We start from the raw sequence: 17,253 nt of genomic DNA, 5'->3' as shown, positions 1-17,253 counted from the left end.
TTGTAATTAATAAGGTATGTATAGACCCTCTTCCTTTTAATTTGGCTATGTAGGCCCTTTACATTAAACGTTACAAACTTTAAAGGGTTGATCATGTGTAAGTATATATGCTGATTATTGACTGGATCAGTTTCCCATTTAAAAAAAAACCCAGAACCACATAAACCCAATTTCCCCTGTTGTCGGCTTAGAACTACACTGACAATCAAACAAACAAACTCCTTCTGCCGAGCTCCATGTTTCATTTATAACACGCTGTTATGTAACTATCATTGGCCTGGGCAAATCAGTGCCAAAATGTCTCCAGATTTAGATTAAAGTAAATTAAGTAATTTCGTAACCACGAATGGTATGAATCACAGATTTAAAGAATAGAAAGATAAAGGAAGGAAGGACTACCTGTTGTTTTGAATTGGAACTACAACAGTCCTGGAGTCAAGTCCTTTGACCAGCCTACATAACTTAGGAAGCACAAGGGTTATTGTTTCAAGCTTTATCTTGATCATCTATAAATTTAAGCACCTCTCCGGGCGTGTCTAGAAAATGGACTTTCCTGTTCTCAGTTTGGATCTTTAGGCGAGCAGGGTGGACCAGGTAGCAGGTGATTTTCCGCTCCTTCATCGCTTTCAAGGCTGGAACCATTTGTTTGCACCTTTTTGCAAGTTCCGAACTCATGTCGGGAAATATGCTGACTCTTTTCCCATCCACGTCTATTTTTCCCTTCTGTTTAGCAATCCGTAGGATTTTTTTTCCGGTCTTGGTAACGGAGCAGTCAAACCAAGACAGGTCTCAGAGATTTATCAGGATTCGGCATCAGGTTCGAGGTTCGGTGGGCCCGCTCAATATCCAGCGGTTCGGGAAAGTGTTGTACGCCTAAGATGCTGGGTAACCATTCGGCGAAGAACTTAACGGAATCACTGCCTTCACTGCCTTCCTTCAGACCTATTATACATATGTTGTTTCACCTGCTGTAGTTTTCCAGGTACTCCACTTTGTTTTTCAAAACTTCGTTATCTTGTCGTATCTGTTTCACATGACCATCTATCCTACATACTTTGTCTTCAGTGTCACCGATACGCTGTTCGGCCTCCATCACTCTTCCTAGAAGGCAACTCATAGTGGAGAGTAAGCTTTCGATAGAGGGTTGTAAATCTGCTGTTTTCGAGTCTATCGTTTGCGAGAGAATGTTGTTGCCCTCCTGAATTTCTTTAAGGAGAACTGCGAGCATATCGGTGGAGCTATGATTGTCCTTGTCTGGCTTCGTTTAGCACACTTGGTCTTTATTTGTATTTATTTATATATTTTTATAGTTTTAACAGTGGTATTTATAACAAGACCATAGCAAGCACATGGATGCGTGGATCTTCTTCACTACCATGGTTAGATGTAACATGATTTCTATAAAACAAATTATAATTATGCTGGATAATGAATTACACAACATCGAAAATATTTAAATAAAAACTGTGATTTTATTGCTTGTTTTATTGCTTTTATCGGCCAATACCGATATTTGGCCAATACATCGCTGCATCTCTAGTAATAAACAGCAAATCTATGTCATTTTGTAGATTTCCTTTTTCAAATGTTTTAAAAGGAATATGTTTAGGACTCTTACATGATTTCTAACATGATTTGGAACCAATCCTAAAAGATCCTAATGGGATGAGTAAAGACCGGATTGGATCGCACTCGGTTGACCACTTTGCCTATCAAAGTATACTCTTCTGACCACAAGCGAATACAAATGCTTTCGACACAAGGACTGTGTGCATGTCGAGAAAATCTGGGCTGCGAGCAGAGCAATCAGCAATGCGGACAAGAGAGGTATGCTTTGGCCTTAAGAACCCTAATATCCTACTGGATAAAGTGAAATCCTAAAAAAAAAATTGTTTATCCAGTAGGATCTTATTTGATGCTTAAAGGATTCTTATTTCATCCCATTAAAATCCTTTAGAATTGGTTCAAAATTATGACAGGAATTCCAATGTCCTTTACAGTCCTTTAGGATTTTTGACTAGGATTCGGAAAACAATTTTTGATAGTTCCCTTTCAAACATAAACATGATGTTTTCTCTCCATCTAGATGATAGAAAATAACGACAACTCAGAAGAGAAGATTAAATTAAAACAGAACATGGAAGGTACAACCAAAGTTCTAATTAATGACATCATTATGTTTCATTTTGTAATGAGCCTGATAAAAGAATGCTTTGAATATAAATCAACTTACTGGTATTAATGTTTTCCTGTTGCCATCTGTGTATTTGTAATTATACAGTTTTTTTAAATGAAATTTTTTAGGAATGTTTATGACTTAAAACTTGCTTTTAGAAACACTGGAGAAACTCACAAAACGGGAAAAAGAAGTATTCACTCTAACAACCCAAGTAGATGCTCTAAAGACCCAAATAACTGGTAATTAAACACATCACATTTGGAGTGTTACATTTATGCCATTCTCATTGCAATTTTGGAAAACAAAACAGTAAATAGAAATATGTAACAGATAAACAATGATGTTTGCCATATTATTGTTCTCATTCTAAAAATAAACTCAATTGCATCTTGTGTGTAGCCTTGGAGGAAAAGGTTTGTTTGGGTGAGAAGAAGGCAGATGGACTCTTTAGGGAGAAGATGCGTTTGGAGGCAGAGCTGGAGTCCATGACCAAAAAATCTCATGATGCATCAGGCCAGCTGGTGATTATTAGCCAGGAGCTGCTGAAGAAAGAGAGGTAACGAACATGACATTGGACAACCATCATCTGGATTGTGTATTGCTTCCCAATACACTAGCATGAATGGTTACCCATGTAGTGTTGCTGAGTTTGATCCACTCAAGGGCAATTTGAGTTAATGAAGACAATTAGTCTGATTAAATTTCATTGTCATGTAGCCTTGTAGATCAATGTTATCTGCTAACAATACTTTCCTGTCAGGCGCTTTAGACTCTGCCCCTAATAAACCCTACATTGAGAACCTTTTTCTATTGTGCTGAACCACATTTCTCTGCACAATAGAGGCACAATAGAATACACAGAAATAGGCATTAAAATCCTTCAGGAGTTAAGATTTGACTGGAATGCTGTTACACCTTTTGTCTTCAGTTTTAGTAACCCGTAATAAAGGACCAGTGTCATTGATTCATAATTCCACTCCATTTTGTGTGTGTATCAGGAGCCTGAATGAGCTGCGGGTATTGTTGCTGGAATCTCCGCGTCACTCTCCTGGAGTGGATCGGGAACTGAGTCGTGAAGTCCACAGGGCAGAGTGGAGGGTGAAGGAACAGAAACTACAGGATGACATCAAAACCCTAAGGGAGAAACTATTGCTGCTGGTGAGACAGATGGATAGCGGCCTGCTCTGCAGCTATTTCCTCTGTTTCATGACAGACATCACACTTATTTTAGCACATTTCATTTACCACACTTTTGTTGATGTGTTTAAAAAAATATTAATTTTTTAGCCTTTTTGTCACTTTTTATTTGAGAGTAAAGTACAGAGAGGGATATAAATGATTGGGAGAGAGAGGAAACAGGATCAAGATACTGTATGTAGTGAGTTGGATTTGAACTTGCGTTTACTTTTCAGCAGTACGGTTTCCATCAGTGAGGTAAATAGCATTAATGTCTACATTTTTTTTACTTGCAAAACCTTTTTTAAATTTGTATGACTTCCACATCTCAGGGTCGGGAGAGGTCATCCCCTGACCACCGCCGGTACTCAATGATGGACCCGTCTGCTTCAGACACTGAGGTGGCCCATCTTCGTCAACGGCTGCTGAGCACAGAAGATGCTCTGAGGAATGCTCTAGAACACAACCAATACGTGGACCAACTAGTGCAAGCTATGCACACTCGCCCGGACAAGAACCAGGTAAACAAACACACCCGAGCAGACCTGAATCTTCTTAAGTAAACCTAAAATCTACTTAAAAAAAAAAAGAAAAAAAAAAAGAAAAAGCAGACATACACTTCATGGCCAAAAGTATATGGATACATGGGTTGGGTTGCTCCAGCTGTGCGTAAGGTTTCACTCATGGACGTATAAATGTAACGTTATAAAAAGTCTTAAATATCTTAAATGGTATTACAAAAGTCTTAAAGGAATATTCCAGGTTCAATACAAGTTAAGCTCAGTCAACAGCATTTGTGGCATTATATTGATTACCACAAACATTAATTCTACTCATCTGTCCTTTTCTTTAAAAAAAGCAAAAATCGAAGTTACAGTGAGGCACTTACAATGGAAGTGAACGGGGCCAATTTTTGGAAAGTTCAAACAAAATTGTGAAGCTTATAATTTTATAAAAGCACTTTCAATAATTCTTTTGTTAAAACTTGTTTATTAATTGAGCTGTAAAGTTGTTTAAATCATCGGTTTTTACGGTCGTTTTATGGTTTACGGCGTTACGTCATTGTGGCAATGAAGTTGTAAAATATATAACTTAATACAGAAAAGGTTAGCAAGTGATTTTATCACACTAAAATCATGTTAACACACATATTGTTTACGTCTGGTGAGCTTTATACTTTTAAAACGGTGAGTAATTAAATGTTTACGAATTGGCCACATTCACTTCCATTGTAAGTGCTTCACCGGAACACAGATTTTTGCTTAGCAAAAGGAGGGACAAGTTGAAATTAATTTTTGTGGTAATCAACATTGTGCCACAAATGCTGTCGATTGAGCTTAACTTGTTTTGAACACGGAATATTCTTTATAATTATCATTTAAAGAGGTCTTAAATTTGGGGTTGTAAAGACCAGAATGGCAGTATGGCCCTATGTGTTTATTAAACTTTAAATGGTACGATTTAATTTAATAAATGTATCATCTGCTTGCGCTTCGGGCTTTAAAGTGGAAAGAACACAGGGAACTCGAGATGTTTCCAGATAAATCAGAGCATTTGGCAATCAGTGAATACCGGACATTAGGGATGGGCGGATCGATCCTAAAGTATCGATACTTCCAATACTGATGTTGTATCAAAAATATCAATCCTCACACAAAAATATCGATTCTAACATTTTTTTCAAACTAGGGATTTTATTATTTGGTTACCATGAACATGAACAATAATCATAAGCTTCAAAGTGAAATAAAAAGGATTAGGTTAAATTAGCAAATACTTGTGCAGGATGGGAACTATTTCTTCTTCCGCTCATCTTAACATGCATGCTGAAAGACACAAGCAGACAAGCGCTTGTGCCATCACAAGGCTTGTTCAAACAAGAGGGATCAGTGCCTTGTAGAGGTAACGATAGAAAATCAGAGAAACAGCTTCTGGAGTAAATTCACACTAAAATAACATATCTAAAGGTGACCTTTCTTATAATGAGTTTGTGGGTAATTGTTGTTAATAAGTAATTAAAAAATAGTTACCCATGTTTATTCTAAAGTAATATTGTAGTAATCATGTTTTTATTTTTTTGGCTGAAACCATGGTTTTACTACAGTAATATTGTTGTAGTAACCATGGTTAATTGTGTGGTAACTATGGCTTAACTAAATCCCATGATTAAACTATAATTACTGTAGTGAAACCATGGTTAATTTTTGTAAAGGTAACAAAACAGAAGTCTAATAATTGTCTGTTTAGGCTCACAAATGTAAAAAAAAAAAAAAAAAAAATGTATGACTTGAATTATGACTAAAAATTATATTTTAAATTACTAATTTTATCCCACGAAATCGCAATAGAATTCATTTAATTCATGACTTGAAATTATTGGTATCGGATTGAAAAGAAAATAAGTGGTATCACCCATCCCTACCGGGCATTTATGACAAGTATTCGCTGATGATCTACTGCTGATAATGTTTACTTTGAAATGTTTATATTGTAATAGGTTGTAGATGAATGTAAGAGTGCATATTTTATTTTTCCTTAAATGTTTGAATGAGCAGCTGGAAGCAGTAGAGCACATACATTTCAAAATAAGAGTCTCCGGTGTATTACGTGCTTGTTTATTGTTAAAAGTCCTGCGTTATGTACCAAATCTTTTTTCTTTTTTTTTTCTTCTTCTGGTTAATAGTAGTATTTTGGTTGCACTATAATCTGCTTTTGGGATTTAATTAAATTTGAACTCTTGTAGCCTCTGTCTGGCCCACCCTCTCACAGGACAGGAAGAAGTTTTTTGAATGTTAAAATTTGTTGAAACTTGGGATTCCAATGACACCAGGCGACACACACATGAAAGTACATCGTTTAGATCGGTTTCATAATAAACATAATGTTCTCTCTTGTAAATGTAAACAGATGTAAGCATCAACATCATATATGTCTCAAGGATTGAAGTCTGTCATGCAAAACATGAGTTCATTGATGTCATTTAATCAGTTTGCATTTTTAGTCCAACCGTTAAGCCCATCCACACATGCAGCAACAAAGCAATAGGATCTCATTCATTTGTAACTTTCGGTGTCCAGCAAATTCAGAAAGTTGAGAAAAGTTCAACTTTATGCAAATGATGCGCGACTTTCGGCAGTGACTACCTATAGATCACGTCCTTCGTCTGCTGAAAGATAATGGCTTCAGGAGAAGTTAAAGTTTCTGTGAGCGATTTCACTGTTCTATATGATTTGTCTGTAACCACATACATGGATCTAATAAAAAATTATGCCTGGAAACTAAATTGTCAGTAGTCTGAGTGAGTTTGATTTGTACATTGATAGATTGTTCATCTTGTTATTGATTTAATGCACAGAGCACTGCTGTAGTTTATTCAAAAACACTCTCCCCTTCAGGATGTTTATTTTAAGCGACAAGAAAACGGATGCCTTATCAAATTAGAATGATATCTTAGTTTTACCAGCAGTACATCTCATCGATGATCAGTTTTTCAGAAGATATGGCCAGACGTGCAGTCCACCAATAACGTTAGAGCGACAGCAGTAGGAACACCCACAAGTGTTATACAGTACAGGGACTAGTTACATCAAGCGATAAGTCGCTGCTTGTTTGCTATTGCTTATTGTCCTGTACACTATAGTTGAATTAACCCTAGTTTGTATCCTACAGGCACATGCTAGTGCAAATTCTGCAAATGGAATCCATCAAGAAGACACTTCCTTAACACAAGAGGTAAATAGTTCTGTCTAAAAATCATACAGAATCTACTACAGAAAGAACTTTTCATGAAGGAGTTCTCACCTTAAAGGGACAGTTCACCTGAAACGTACTCCTCCTCATGTTCTTCCAAACCCATATGACTTTTTTATTCTTCCATAGAACACAAAAGGAGATGTTAGGCAGAATGTAAGCCCAAGTCACCATTCACTATCATTGTATGAAAAAAAGGTGCAATGAATGTGAATGGTGGCTGAAGTTAACATTCTCCTTTACATCTCCTGTATTCACAGATTCTAAAGTTTTGTGTTAGATGGATTTAGAACAACATGAGGGTGAGTAAATTATGACAGAAATGCAACTTTTGGGTGAAATAACCCTTTGTCATTGTCACTGAAATTAAAGGGGTCAAGAAATAGTTTATAGTTACATTTTTTTCCCCTGATGTCCACTCATAATGTAAGTAAAGTTTTTTTTTTTGCACCAAAACATAATTTAGTAATATATGATCATTTTCCACCCGGTCTCTGGCCCTCTGTCTTAAACGCTCGGTTTTGGCCTAAGCACCACCTGTAAAGTTCAGCGTAAACACCCACTGTTCTGATTGGCTAACATCATGCAGCCCCTCAAATACAGCCATATTTAAAACTCAGTTGGAAGATAATGAACAAGCGCCACAATATTATTAAACAAAATTTCAGGGTTTACACATAACGCACATCCAACACATTGCATCTGAATATATTGAACTGTTCATCTCAAGGGCAACCGTTAACACTCAGCACCATGAACTATTAAACAGTCATGACATTTGAAATATTCATGAATTAAACTGTTTACTTATGGTTTTGCTGCCACATCCTTCAATAACAGTTCTTTTGCAAAGCTTGAATAATGACACAAGTAATCCATGCTTAAATGAGCTGAAAACACATACAATCCACGCTGATATGAGCCGAAAAAAACGCACATAATTAGTCCAAAGCACGGTGAATAGACGCACATAAATACATATCACATCGCTGGAAACGCATCAAAATGGTCAAAGACGTCCATCTAGTGCATTTTACATACACCAACAATTAAAAATAGCGCAGATGTGCAAAAGAACACGTCTGAGCTAAAAAATAAATAAATAAATAAAAAAAAAGCAAGATGCAGAGCAGCTGATGAAACAGAATGCCGTCTCCTCTTAAGAGTTGTAACTTGACACTGTGTCTTTTAAAAGCAGCAACAGATACATGACAACAGTCAAAGACGTCTGTCTAGTGCATGTTTATATACAAAAATAATTCAAAATTGTCCAGATGTGTGTCCTTTGGTGTTCAGGAGCAGTGAGCCCACATTAGGCCTGTCTGTCCTGCTCTCTCTCAGTTTACAAACTGAAGCATCAAGGGTGCGATGATGTAATATAGGTGTTGATGTTTTTTCGCTGTAGATGCAGTCATGAATTAATGGGCCCCCAAATGATTTAGAGAAGTACAGAACGAGGCATTTTTGCCGCTTGGTTTCATTAAATGCTTTTATTGCATTGGGTATTAAGTTGTGAGTTCTGAAATTTAGTGTTTTTTTAGTAGAATGACCTCTTATATGTCAAAATATCAAGGAAAATTTGATTCTTTATGACATGACCCCTTTAAATATGTGCATATATTATGTTTTCATATTGATAATTTGTCTGCAAAACCCTGTTTGTCTTCTAGGAAGAAAACTGATGAGGGCTAAAGCAATTTGTGGATGTTTTAAGGAGGAATGGAGGTGTATTGCAAAAGAAGAATCCAGTTTGATGCCTAGACCTTTGGACTAATGCTTCACTGGACATCTTATTTTCTGTTTACAGTTAACACCAAAACAACAACTTTATAGATGAACAAACAGAAACCATATGTTGAAGAATATCTAAAATGATCTGAGATGCTATAAAAAGACGGATGTGGTTTCAGTGGTCATGGTACAACTTCTGACAACTGACACTGACCCCTGTAGACTACCTCCGAGATGGACATTGATATCTGACTTACGAAATGAGAGCGCATTGGTCAGGATGCTTGAATCCTCGGAAAAACAATACTCTGCTATACTTCCAGTTGGCTGTAACCGGTTGCAGTTTAGAATACGATTTTGGCCTCAATTTTATTTGTTTAATTTATTTGCCATTTATGCTTTTCACCTTCTTTTAGATGAAATAATCAAAGAGATAGACTGGCCAACTCCCAGCTTAGGGTTTGAAGGAGTCGGGCTTGTCACTCTTACTAGATACTGTAGCAAACAAGTAAATAAAAAAGACAGGCTCCCATGCTGGATTTCTTTACCTGCTCATTTTTGTTTTTATTGAGACTGATGATGAATTACACAGTATTCAGCAACCATGTTAAATGAAATTAGCAAGTTAAGGTGCACCATGAAATTACAAGAGCCAGTATTGCAGTTTTAAGTAAACATTAGTGCGTGCCATTGCATTATTATACAATTTTAGCAGACAACTCCCAATATGTAGTTAAATTCAATTCAGTAATAAGCCAACTGCTTTAATTTGTTGTTTTTAAAACTGATGCAGTGTAAATCCCAATGCTGAATCATTCCATTGATTTGTTATGTTTTAATTTAGTTGTTGGTAATTCAGTATTACAAACAACTTCCCTTTAGAGTGTCTTTTCTTTCACTCTAAAGGGAAGGTACTACATGCATAAGTGAGGATGACGTTCTGTGGTTTTCATCTTTCAATTAGAAGTGACAATTTATTCATGGTAAACGTTATATGTTTCATTACAGGTACACACTCCTAAAAATACATTTTGCTTCTTAAAAGATATTGCTTTTGAAGTTTAAAACAGGTTTAAAACTGTATTTAGATAAAAGGAATGGACAAATTCTAGCCTTTTCACCGGTAGTACCTCCCAACAAACAAAGACGAGATTCTGTGACACATGCATTGAGTAAGTGTGCTACTCTAAGATCAGATTCCACTTTGTCCATACAGATCTTTGTAATTGTGAACTACAGATCAAACAATACTAAAACAACTGGAATTGCAATCCCATAAATCAATATATACACAGTGGTAATCTAGAAGTTATTCTCTCCATTAAAACTATACATTAATACTGTGCAATTTGGTCATATTTGGTTATAAAGCAAGTTTTTACTCACATGATTGTCATTTAAAGCTAAAAAAAATAAAATAAAAATATTGTAATCCAAAAGAAGAGGGAAAATGATAGGGCTGGCCCCAAGTTTTGCATTTGAAGTTGCTTCAAATTGCTGTTGCATTCAATAAAAAGATGCCTTTTATCTGTTGCAAAACAGTTCACTCACTTAAAACTTGCTGTAATGGTTCCCAAAAATCAGTAATTAAACATTACCAAAACAAGCTTGTGGTGTATTATTATTATTATTATTTTATCATTTCATTTGAAAAGGTTTCCGCAGAGCTTTCAAGTAGAAAACAACTAAGGAGAGTGCTGAAATCACTGGAATTGGATTAAGAACTGTCCAACGCATTATTAAAACCTGGAAGGTTAGTGGTGAACCGTCAGCTTCGTGGAAGAAATGTGGTCGGGAAACAATCTTGAATGATTGTGATCGGAGATCATTAAAACGCTTGAAGTCGTATTGTAAAAAATCGACAGTAGAACTCACGGCTATGTTTAATAGTGAAAGTAAGAGCATGTCCACCCACAATGCGACGAGAACATACAGGATTGGGACTAAACAGCTGTGTGGCCACAAGAAAGCCACTCGTTAGTGAGGAAAACATGACTTCAATTTGTTAGGGAGCATAAAGATTGGACTGTGGAGCAACTGAAAAAGGTCATGTGGTCTGATGAGTCCAGATTTACCCTATTCCAAAGCGATGGGTGCGTCATGCATAGTACCCACTGTACAAGCCTCTGGAGGCAGTGTTATGATCTAGGGTTGTTTCAACTGGTCAGGTCTAGGCAATACATTGAAGTCAGCTGACTAACTGAATGTACTAACTGATCATTTACACACATGAATTGGCCACCACAGAGTCCTGACCTTAACCCCATTGAAAGTCTTTTGGGATGTGCTGGAGAAGACTTTACAGAGTGGTTCGACTCTCCCGTCATCAATACAAGACCTCGACCAAAAATTAATGCAAGTCTGGATGGAAATAAATGTTGTGATGTTGCATAATGTTGCTGAAACTATGCCACCACAAATGCGCACCGTAATCAAAGCTAAAGGTGGTCCAACAAAATATTAGAGCATGCAAAAAAAAAATTTTTTTTTTTTTTTGCCAGGCAGTGTACTAGTGCCCAATAGTTAAAACATTATATAATACTCTTAATTATAACTGTAAAGGTACAACATTTTTTTTTTTTTTTGTATGTTTGTTTGTTTGCTTTTACTGAAGAGACTAAAATGCAATTGGCTGCAGGGCTGTAACCGCTGTAGACATTCAGGTACCATCACAGGAAGATGCGTTCCCCAATATTCAGATTAGTGGTCCACAAATATGTTTTTTTGGGGGGGTTTTTCCAATGGTTGATTCTTTAACTATTACTCTACAGCCTTGCAATGACCAGTAGTTTTAGTTCTTTGTGATAGTTAAGTTAAATATTTAATGGTTGAAGGTCAATGCAAGCAAAGCTAAAAATGGCCATAACAGGCAAATATTGCACCACACCATTCAGTCAATATTTTGTTCTATGTTTCAAGAAAAAAAAAATATATGACCCCATAACAGTTGATCTTTTTGAGTTTGATAAAGCCAAAATAATTGTAACAATAATAAAATACTGACAAAGACAGAAAACAATAGCCTAGATAAACTTTTCTTCTGTTTGAACCATGTGGTCAAACTGCTTTTATGCAATGTTGTATAAAGTATCCATTTGTCATACTTGAGTAAAAGTAAAGATACCTTCATGGAAATTGACTCAAGTAAAAGTTAAAGTAGCTCATTAGAAAACAACTTAAGTAAAAGTATTAAAGTAACTGACATTAAATTTATAGTAAATATTTGATAGTAAATTGCATAATTTACGGAACAGTTCATTAAACCCATGGCAACATATTTGATTGGTGGTGCTCATCATTTACTCACCCTCATGCCAGCCCATGTATGACTTTCTTTAATCTGCAAAACACACACAAAGATATTTAGAAGAATATTTCAGCTCTATAGGTCAAATCAATGCAAGTGAATGGTGGCCAGACATCTCAAGCTACAAAAAGCATATCAAGGGAGCATAAAGTTATCCATACTACTACAGTGGTTAAATCCATGTCCTCTAAAGTGATTCAGTTGGTTTTTGGTGATAACAAACCAAATTGTGACTCATTTTCACTGTATATCTTGCCATTGCAATCTCTAGGCACGATCATGCTTTCAAGCTTGATTTCACTTTCTAGTGCTTGATGCATGCGCAGAGCCCTAGATGGTGCTATAGGAGGTGTAATCAAGCTTGAAATCCTGATCGCCAAGGAGTCTGCTAATGTCAAGATTTATAGTCCCAAAAGGAGATGTATTTTGGTCTATTCTCACCCAAAACCAATTGGATCTATTCAGAAGACATTGGTTGAAACCACTGGAGTCTTATGGATTACTCTTATGCTGCATTTATGTGCTTTTTGGAGCTTCAAAGGTCTGGCCACCATTCACTTACATTGAACTGACCTACATTACAGTGGTATTCTTCTGAAAATCTTCTTTTGTTTTTGTTTGCAATCCCCTTTAATGGCACATTCAAGTCACATCAGAATGATCATATTCATGAAGAGTGTAAATGAACACCACAGTCCATAAAAACTGGAACATAGAAGGAGAGAGTAGAGTATATTAGTGACCAGAACAGAGACTTGTGGGGGTGGGCTCTTTTCATTTGGGCCAATAAGCAACCACCCAGAACATACTGGCAACTGCCTAGCAATGTGCTGAAACACAGTTAAAACAACTTAACAACATCATAGCAACAACCTGACAACCACCTAGAACACCCTGTCAACTGCAGAGCAATGTACAAAAAACACAGAAAACTAAGCAACAGCATAGTAACAACCTGGCAACAACATACTGTAGCAATGCCAAACACACAGCAGAGATCACCTTGACAACGGCATAGCATGCCCTAGCAACCATCCAGAAAACCCTAGTTACCACATTCTGTAGCACAAATGTGCTACAAAGCAAATATAACACTTTAGCAACTACCAGAAAACTAGTTTTGCTTAGGCAAAGACCATTCACATCTTCATAAAATATGAAAATAACTATTGTTGGACATTTTCATAAGCGCTGGTAATTATTCATACACATCATACCTTGTTTAAAAGTAAAATGTAACGCATGTGATTGACTTTTATATGAACAGGTCTCCTGGAAAGGCGGGAGACTGATTGCACATAACTTCATTATTTGTCAGCTTTCATAATGTTTAAGCCTAAACTTATCAAATTAATTAGTAAAAAATAAATAAATAAATACAAATGTAAACTCACATGAGCAGTTTCTTGTCTTCCCCAGTGGAGACAGACGATGGAATACATTTAAACGCTTTTTGAATCTTTTTGTTCAGTTCGATTAATCAAATGTAAAAGATTCGACTAAAATGATTCTTTCAGCGAATCACACATCACTATCACAGATCTGCATGCATTTTTGCACGTACAGTTATTATTTTTTTGTGGTGTTCAGTTGCAAAAGAAACGAAAGGGTCTGGAGAAATTTATCTGAGTAAAAGTATCAATTTTCTCTTCAAAATGTAGTGAAGTGAAAGTAAAATTCCAAAGAAATATTTATACTCAAGTAAAGTACAAATATGAAAACCGTACTTAAGTACAGTAACAAAGTTACTAAACACCTCTACTTCCCAATATGATGTTAGAAAAACAAAATAATTCTTTTTTAAAGGGGGAAATATTTCAACAAGTGAGGAACAAAGATGCATATAGCATAAAAGAAAAAATAAAACTACATAGTGCAAGCATGATGTTTTAATAGCACCAAAGGAAAAAAAATTAAGTAGAAATCAAATAACCCAATGAAATGAAATATTCCTGTGAATATGTTTTATTTTAACATTTCTTTTGCAGTGCACACTCAGAGGTAGATCTATCAAATAAGTTCCTACATATTCTATAAATTGCGGGCTGGCCTCCTTAGAGAATATTTTACACACATTGTTTTGAGCAGTTTCTGCAATTCTTTGGTGTGTGGTTTCATGTTTAACATCACATGTATTTTTATGAGATACGAATGTATGTAATGCACTTTTTGCTAAGCATATAAGCAATTATATTAATAAATTATTACATTATATTATCTTTAAAGGGATAGTTCACACAAAAATGAAAATTCAGTTTTTACTCACCCTCATGCCATCCCAGATGTGTATGACTTTCTTTCTTCTGCTGAACACAAACAAAGATTTTAAGAAGAATATTTCAGCTCTGTAGGTCTATACAATGTAAGTGAATGCTGACCAGAACTCAGAAGGTCCAAAAAGCACATAAAGGCAGCATAAAAGTAATCTGTATGACTCCAGTGGTTAAATCTATAACTTCAGAAGTGATATGAAAGGTGTGGGTGAGAAACAGATGAACACATGTCTTTTTTTACAATAAAATATTGTAGGTGGCGATATGCACGAAGAATGCGAATCGCCAAAAATAAAAGAAGAATGTGGAAGTGAAAGTGGAGATATATAGTACAAAAGGACTTAAATATTGATCTGTTTCTCACCCACACTTATCATATTGCTTCTGAAGACATGGATTAAACCATTGAAATCACATTTATTACTTTTATGCTGCCTTTATGTGCTTTTTGGGCCTTCAAAGTTCTGGTCACATTCACTTGCATTGTAAGGACCTACAGAACTGAAATATTCATCTAAAAATCTTTGTTTGTGTTCAGCAAATGAAAGTCAGTCACATCAAGGATGGCATGAGGGGGAGTAAAAACTGAATTTTCAATTTTGGGTGTACTATTTCTTTAAATAGAGGGCAGAAGCGGTTTTCTATCAAGACAGCAGGGGGCAATCCTCTGCTTCTTCTCCACAAATAACCTATACAGAAGATAATTTAGAATAACATACAAATAGCAAACAAGTAGTAAAAATAAGAAACCGGTCAGCCGTAAGATTTAGAGATTCATGACGTAGGTCCATATTTAAACTGTTTAACATGTTATGGTATGATCATTTATTCTATTCAGTGATTTAACTTGAACTTTTGCTGAAGTTTCAGATCTGATCACTTGAGATTATAAATTAATACATACTTTATACGTGCATTATTTTTAATTAAATAATAATATGTCTTAGTATAGGGTATATTTTAATAATCATATATACAGTATTTTAGCATGGGTTAATATCTTATATACTGTATTTTCACATGCAATTTATTTGTAAGAAAATACTTGTTTTTACTAAACATAATTTGAATTATTACATTTGTATTAACCATTTATTAGACAGGGCATCTGGGTCCAGGGCATTTACAGTAAGGCTTACTAATCAACAATGCATTGTGCATATCTTATGATCATAACTGCATGTGCAAAATTTCTAAATGTGTGTTTCTTTCCCACAACTCGTCTTAAAATAACAGTTCTTTTATTTAGCCTATAGTGGTCTAGTTCATCTTAAAATAAAACAACAATAAAAGAGGGCAGCGGAGAGGGGGGCAGTGAGAACAATAGGCATGTTACAGTCACAATGTCAAAAGAGTTAGTTGGGCACATTTATCACACGACTGTCGGCGAGTTTTCCTCCGTGCTCTTCCAGCGGTTTTTTAATCCTGTATGTAAATTACAGCCAATAGATGCTGTTGTTGAGTTGGGCTGGGATTAGCGGAGGCGAATGAGTTTCAATTTTACTGGATTACAGAACAAAGAGAGGGGAAAGGGGACACACTCCTGTGTTAAAGAAAAACAAAGAAAAAAAAAAAAAAAAAAACGGGGGAAATTGATCAAATCAATCACCTCGATACAGTTTCACATACTAGCGACGCGAGGCACACGCTCGAGATTATGAGATTGATCAAAGTCGCTGTCGCTTTTCTTTAGATGGGAATTCAGACCTCACTGTTGGATTAAACGGAGAATAAACCTATTCCGGGATTGACAGCATAAGGTAATTAAACTAAAGACGGGATAATTGGTAAGGATTAAGTCTAGTACACTTTATATATATGTCAAAATACATGTACGATTATGATTCTTCAACACGTGACTTTTTATGAATGTTGAAAAAGTGAAATTACAGATTATAATTCAGGGGGAGGAGGATGGCTAGGAGTGTTAGCACACTGGCTATCATGCTAAAACTGTGCATGCGAATGGATGACACGCAACGCGATGTTTTAAACGCATTTAAAACGCTTATTATTGATGAATACTTAAAACATTTGCGTTGAGCGTTTTATTGTGGACGCTATCTAATTGTAGCAGCAGTTCACGTGTTTTATTTGTCTTGTAGAAAATGGCAACGCAATCTGAGTGCTAGCAAATCGCAGAAATACAGCAGATCTATTGTTGGCTGGATGGTACAATATTATAATCGCGTTTGTTCCGTGCAGTCGACGGAAATGGTGGAAACTGGCGTTGTTAAGGTTGACAAATGGACGTGTTTGTCGCCCTGATAAGGTCATGTTTACAATGTCAAATCTGCTAATCTGCCACTGTCTCAACTGTGAAGGCTGGTGGTAGATTGTGCATATGTGAATATGCCCCAGTAAGTTTACTCCTGAGTAATAATATCACATAAACTTGCACAGTTTTCCTCAAAAGACCTCTAGACCGTCAGATAGTGAGGGTCAAGCATTATATTCTGTCCTGTTTATGTTGCTATAACTGTAACATGAACCAAACCAGTATTACAAGTAAGGGTCATTGACAAGTACTGTATATTTAGATTGATACATACCCAAAACAGATTCTTATTTATTGTTAATTAGGCCTTACCCTTTTACTAACAAGTACCATGGCACTACCATTTTTTATTTATTTTTTTGACATAGCGTAAAATGGTATGAGACAAGACAACCAATAGCACAACAAGAAACAGTCTAAAATCAACAAACCCTCTGCAAGCATATGAGGACGTATCATTAAATTACTCATTTTTTTTGGGACATTTACCAAGTCAGTACCATGTAAATACCATGGTATATGTAGACGGTAATCATTCAGCACCATGCTATTTATCCAA

At 35.9% G+C, this 17,253-nt stretch overlaps 2 protein-coding genes across 12 annotated transcripts in view; both read left to right on the top strand.

Annotated features, from left to right (window-relative positions):
* The window catches only part of LOC127424776 (CAP-Gly domain-containing linker protein 2-like), a 58,184-nt gene extending 47,742 nt beyond the window's left edge, over positions 1–10,442 (top strand). For 4 of the 5 annotated variants that reach the window (XM_051670224.1, XM_051670215.1, XM_051670208.1 and 1 more), the window contains 6 exons: positions 2,087–2,144; positions 2,335–2,418; positions 2,579–2,735; positions 3,178–3,337; positions 3,688–3,876; positions 7,025–7,105. In XM_051670224.1, coding sequence (XP_051526184.1) covers positions 2,087–2,144; positions 2,335–2,418; positions 2,579–2,735; positions 3,178–3,337; positions 3,688–3,876; positions 7,025–7,105 — 729 coding nt within the window. Of the gene's footprint in view, positions 1–2,086; positions 2,145–2,334; positions 2,419–2,578; positions 2,736–3,177; positions 3,338–3,687; positions 3,877–7,024; positions 7,106–8,775 lie in introns of those variants that run through there. The other variant, XM_051670202.1, reaches the window with a different exon arrangement.
* Positions 10,443–15,767: 5,325 nt separating this feature from the next.
* LOC127425661 (general transcription factor II-I repeat domain-containing protein 1-like) overlaps positions 15,768–17,253 on the top strand; it is a 36,408-nt gene continuing 34,922 nt past the window's right edge. For 6 of the 7 annotated variants that reach the window (XM_051671911.1, XM_051671894.1, XM_051671885.1 and 3 more), the window contains exon 1: positions 15,768–16,176. The gene's annotated coding sequence lies outside the window, so the exon portion shown is untranslated. Of the gene's footprint in view, positions 16,204–17,253 lie in introns of all 7 variants that reach the window. The other variant, XM_051671871.1, reaches the window with a different exon arrangement.

The sequence above is a fragment of the Myxocyprinus asiaticus genome, chromosome 3, assembly GCF_019703515.2.
Source record: "Myxocyprinus asiaticus isolate MX2 ecotype Aquarium Trade chromosome 3, UBuf_Myxa_2, whole genome shotgun sequence".
Classification (NCBI taxonomy): Eukaryota; Metazoa; Chordata; class Actinopteri; order Cypriniformes; family Catostomidae; genus Myxocyprinus; species Myxocyprinus asiaticus.
This window is presented reverse-complemented; position numbering and strand designations above follow the sequence as displayed.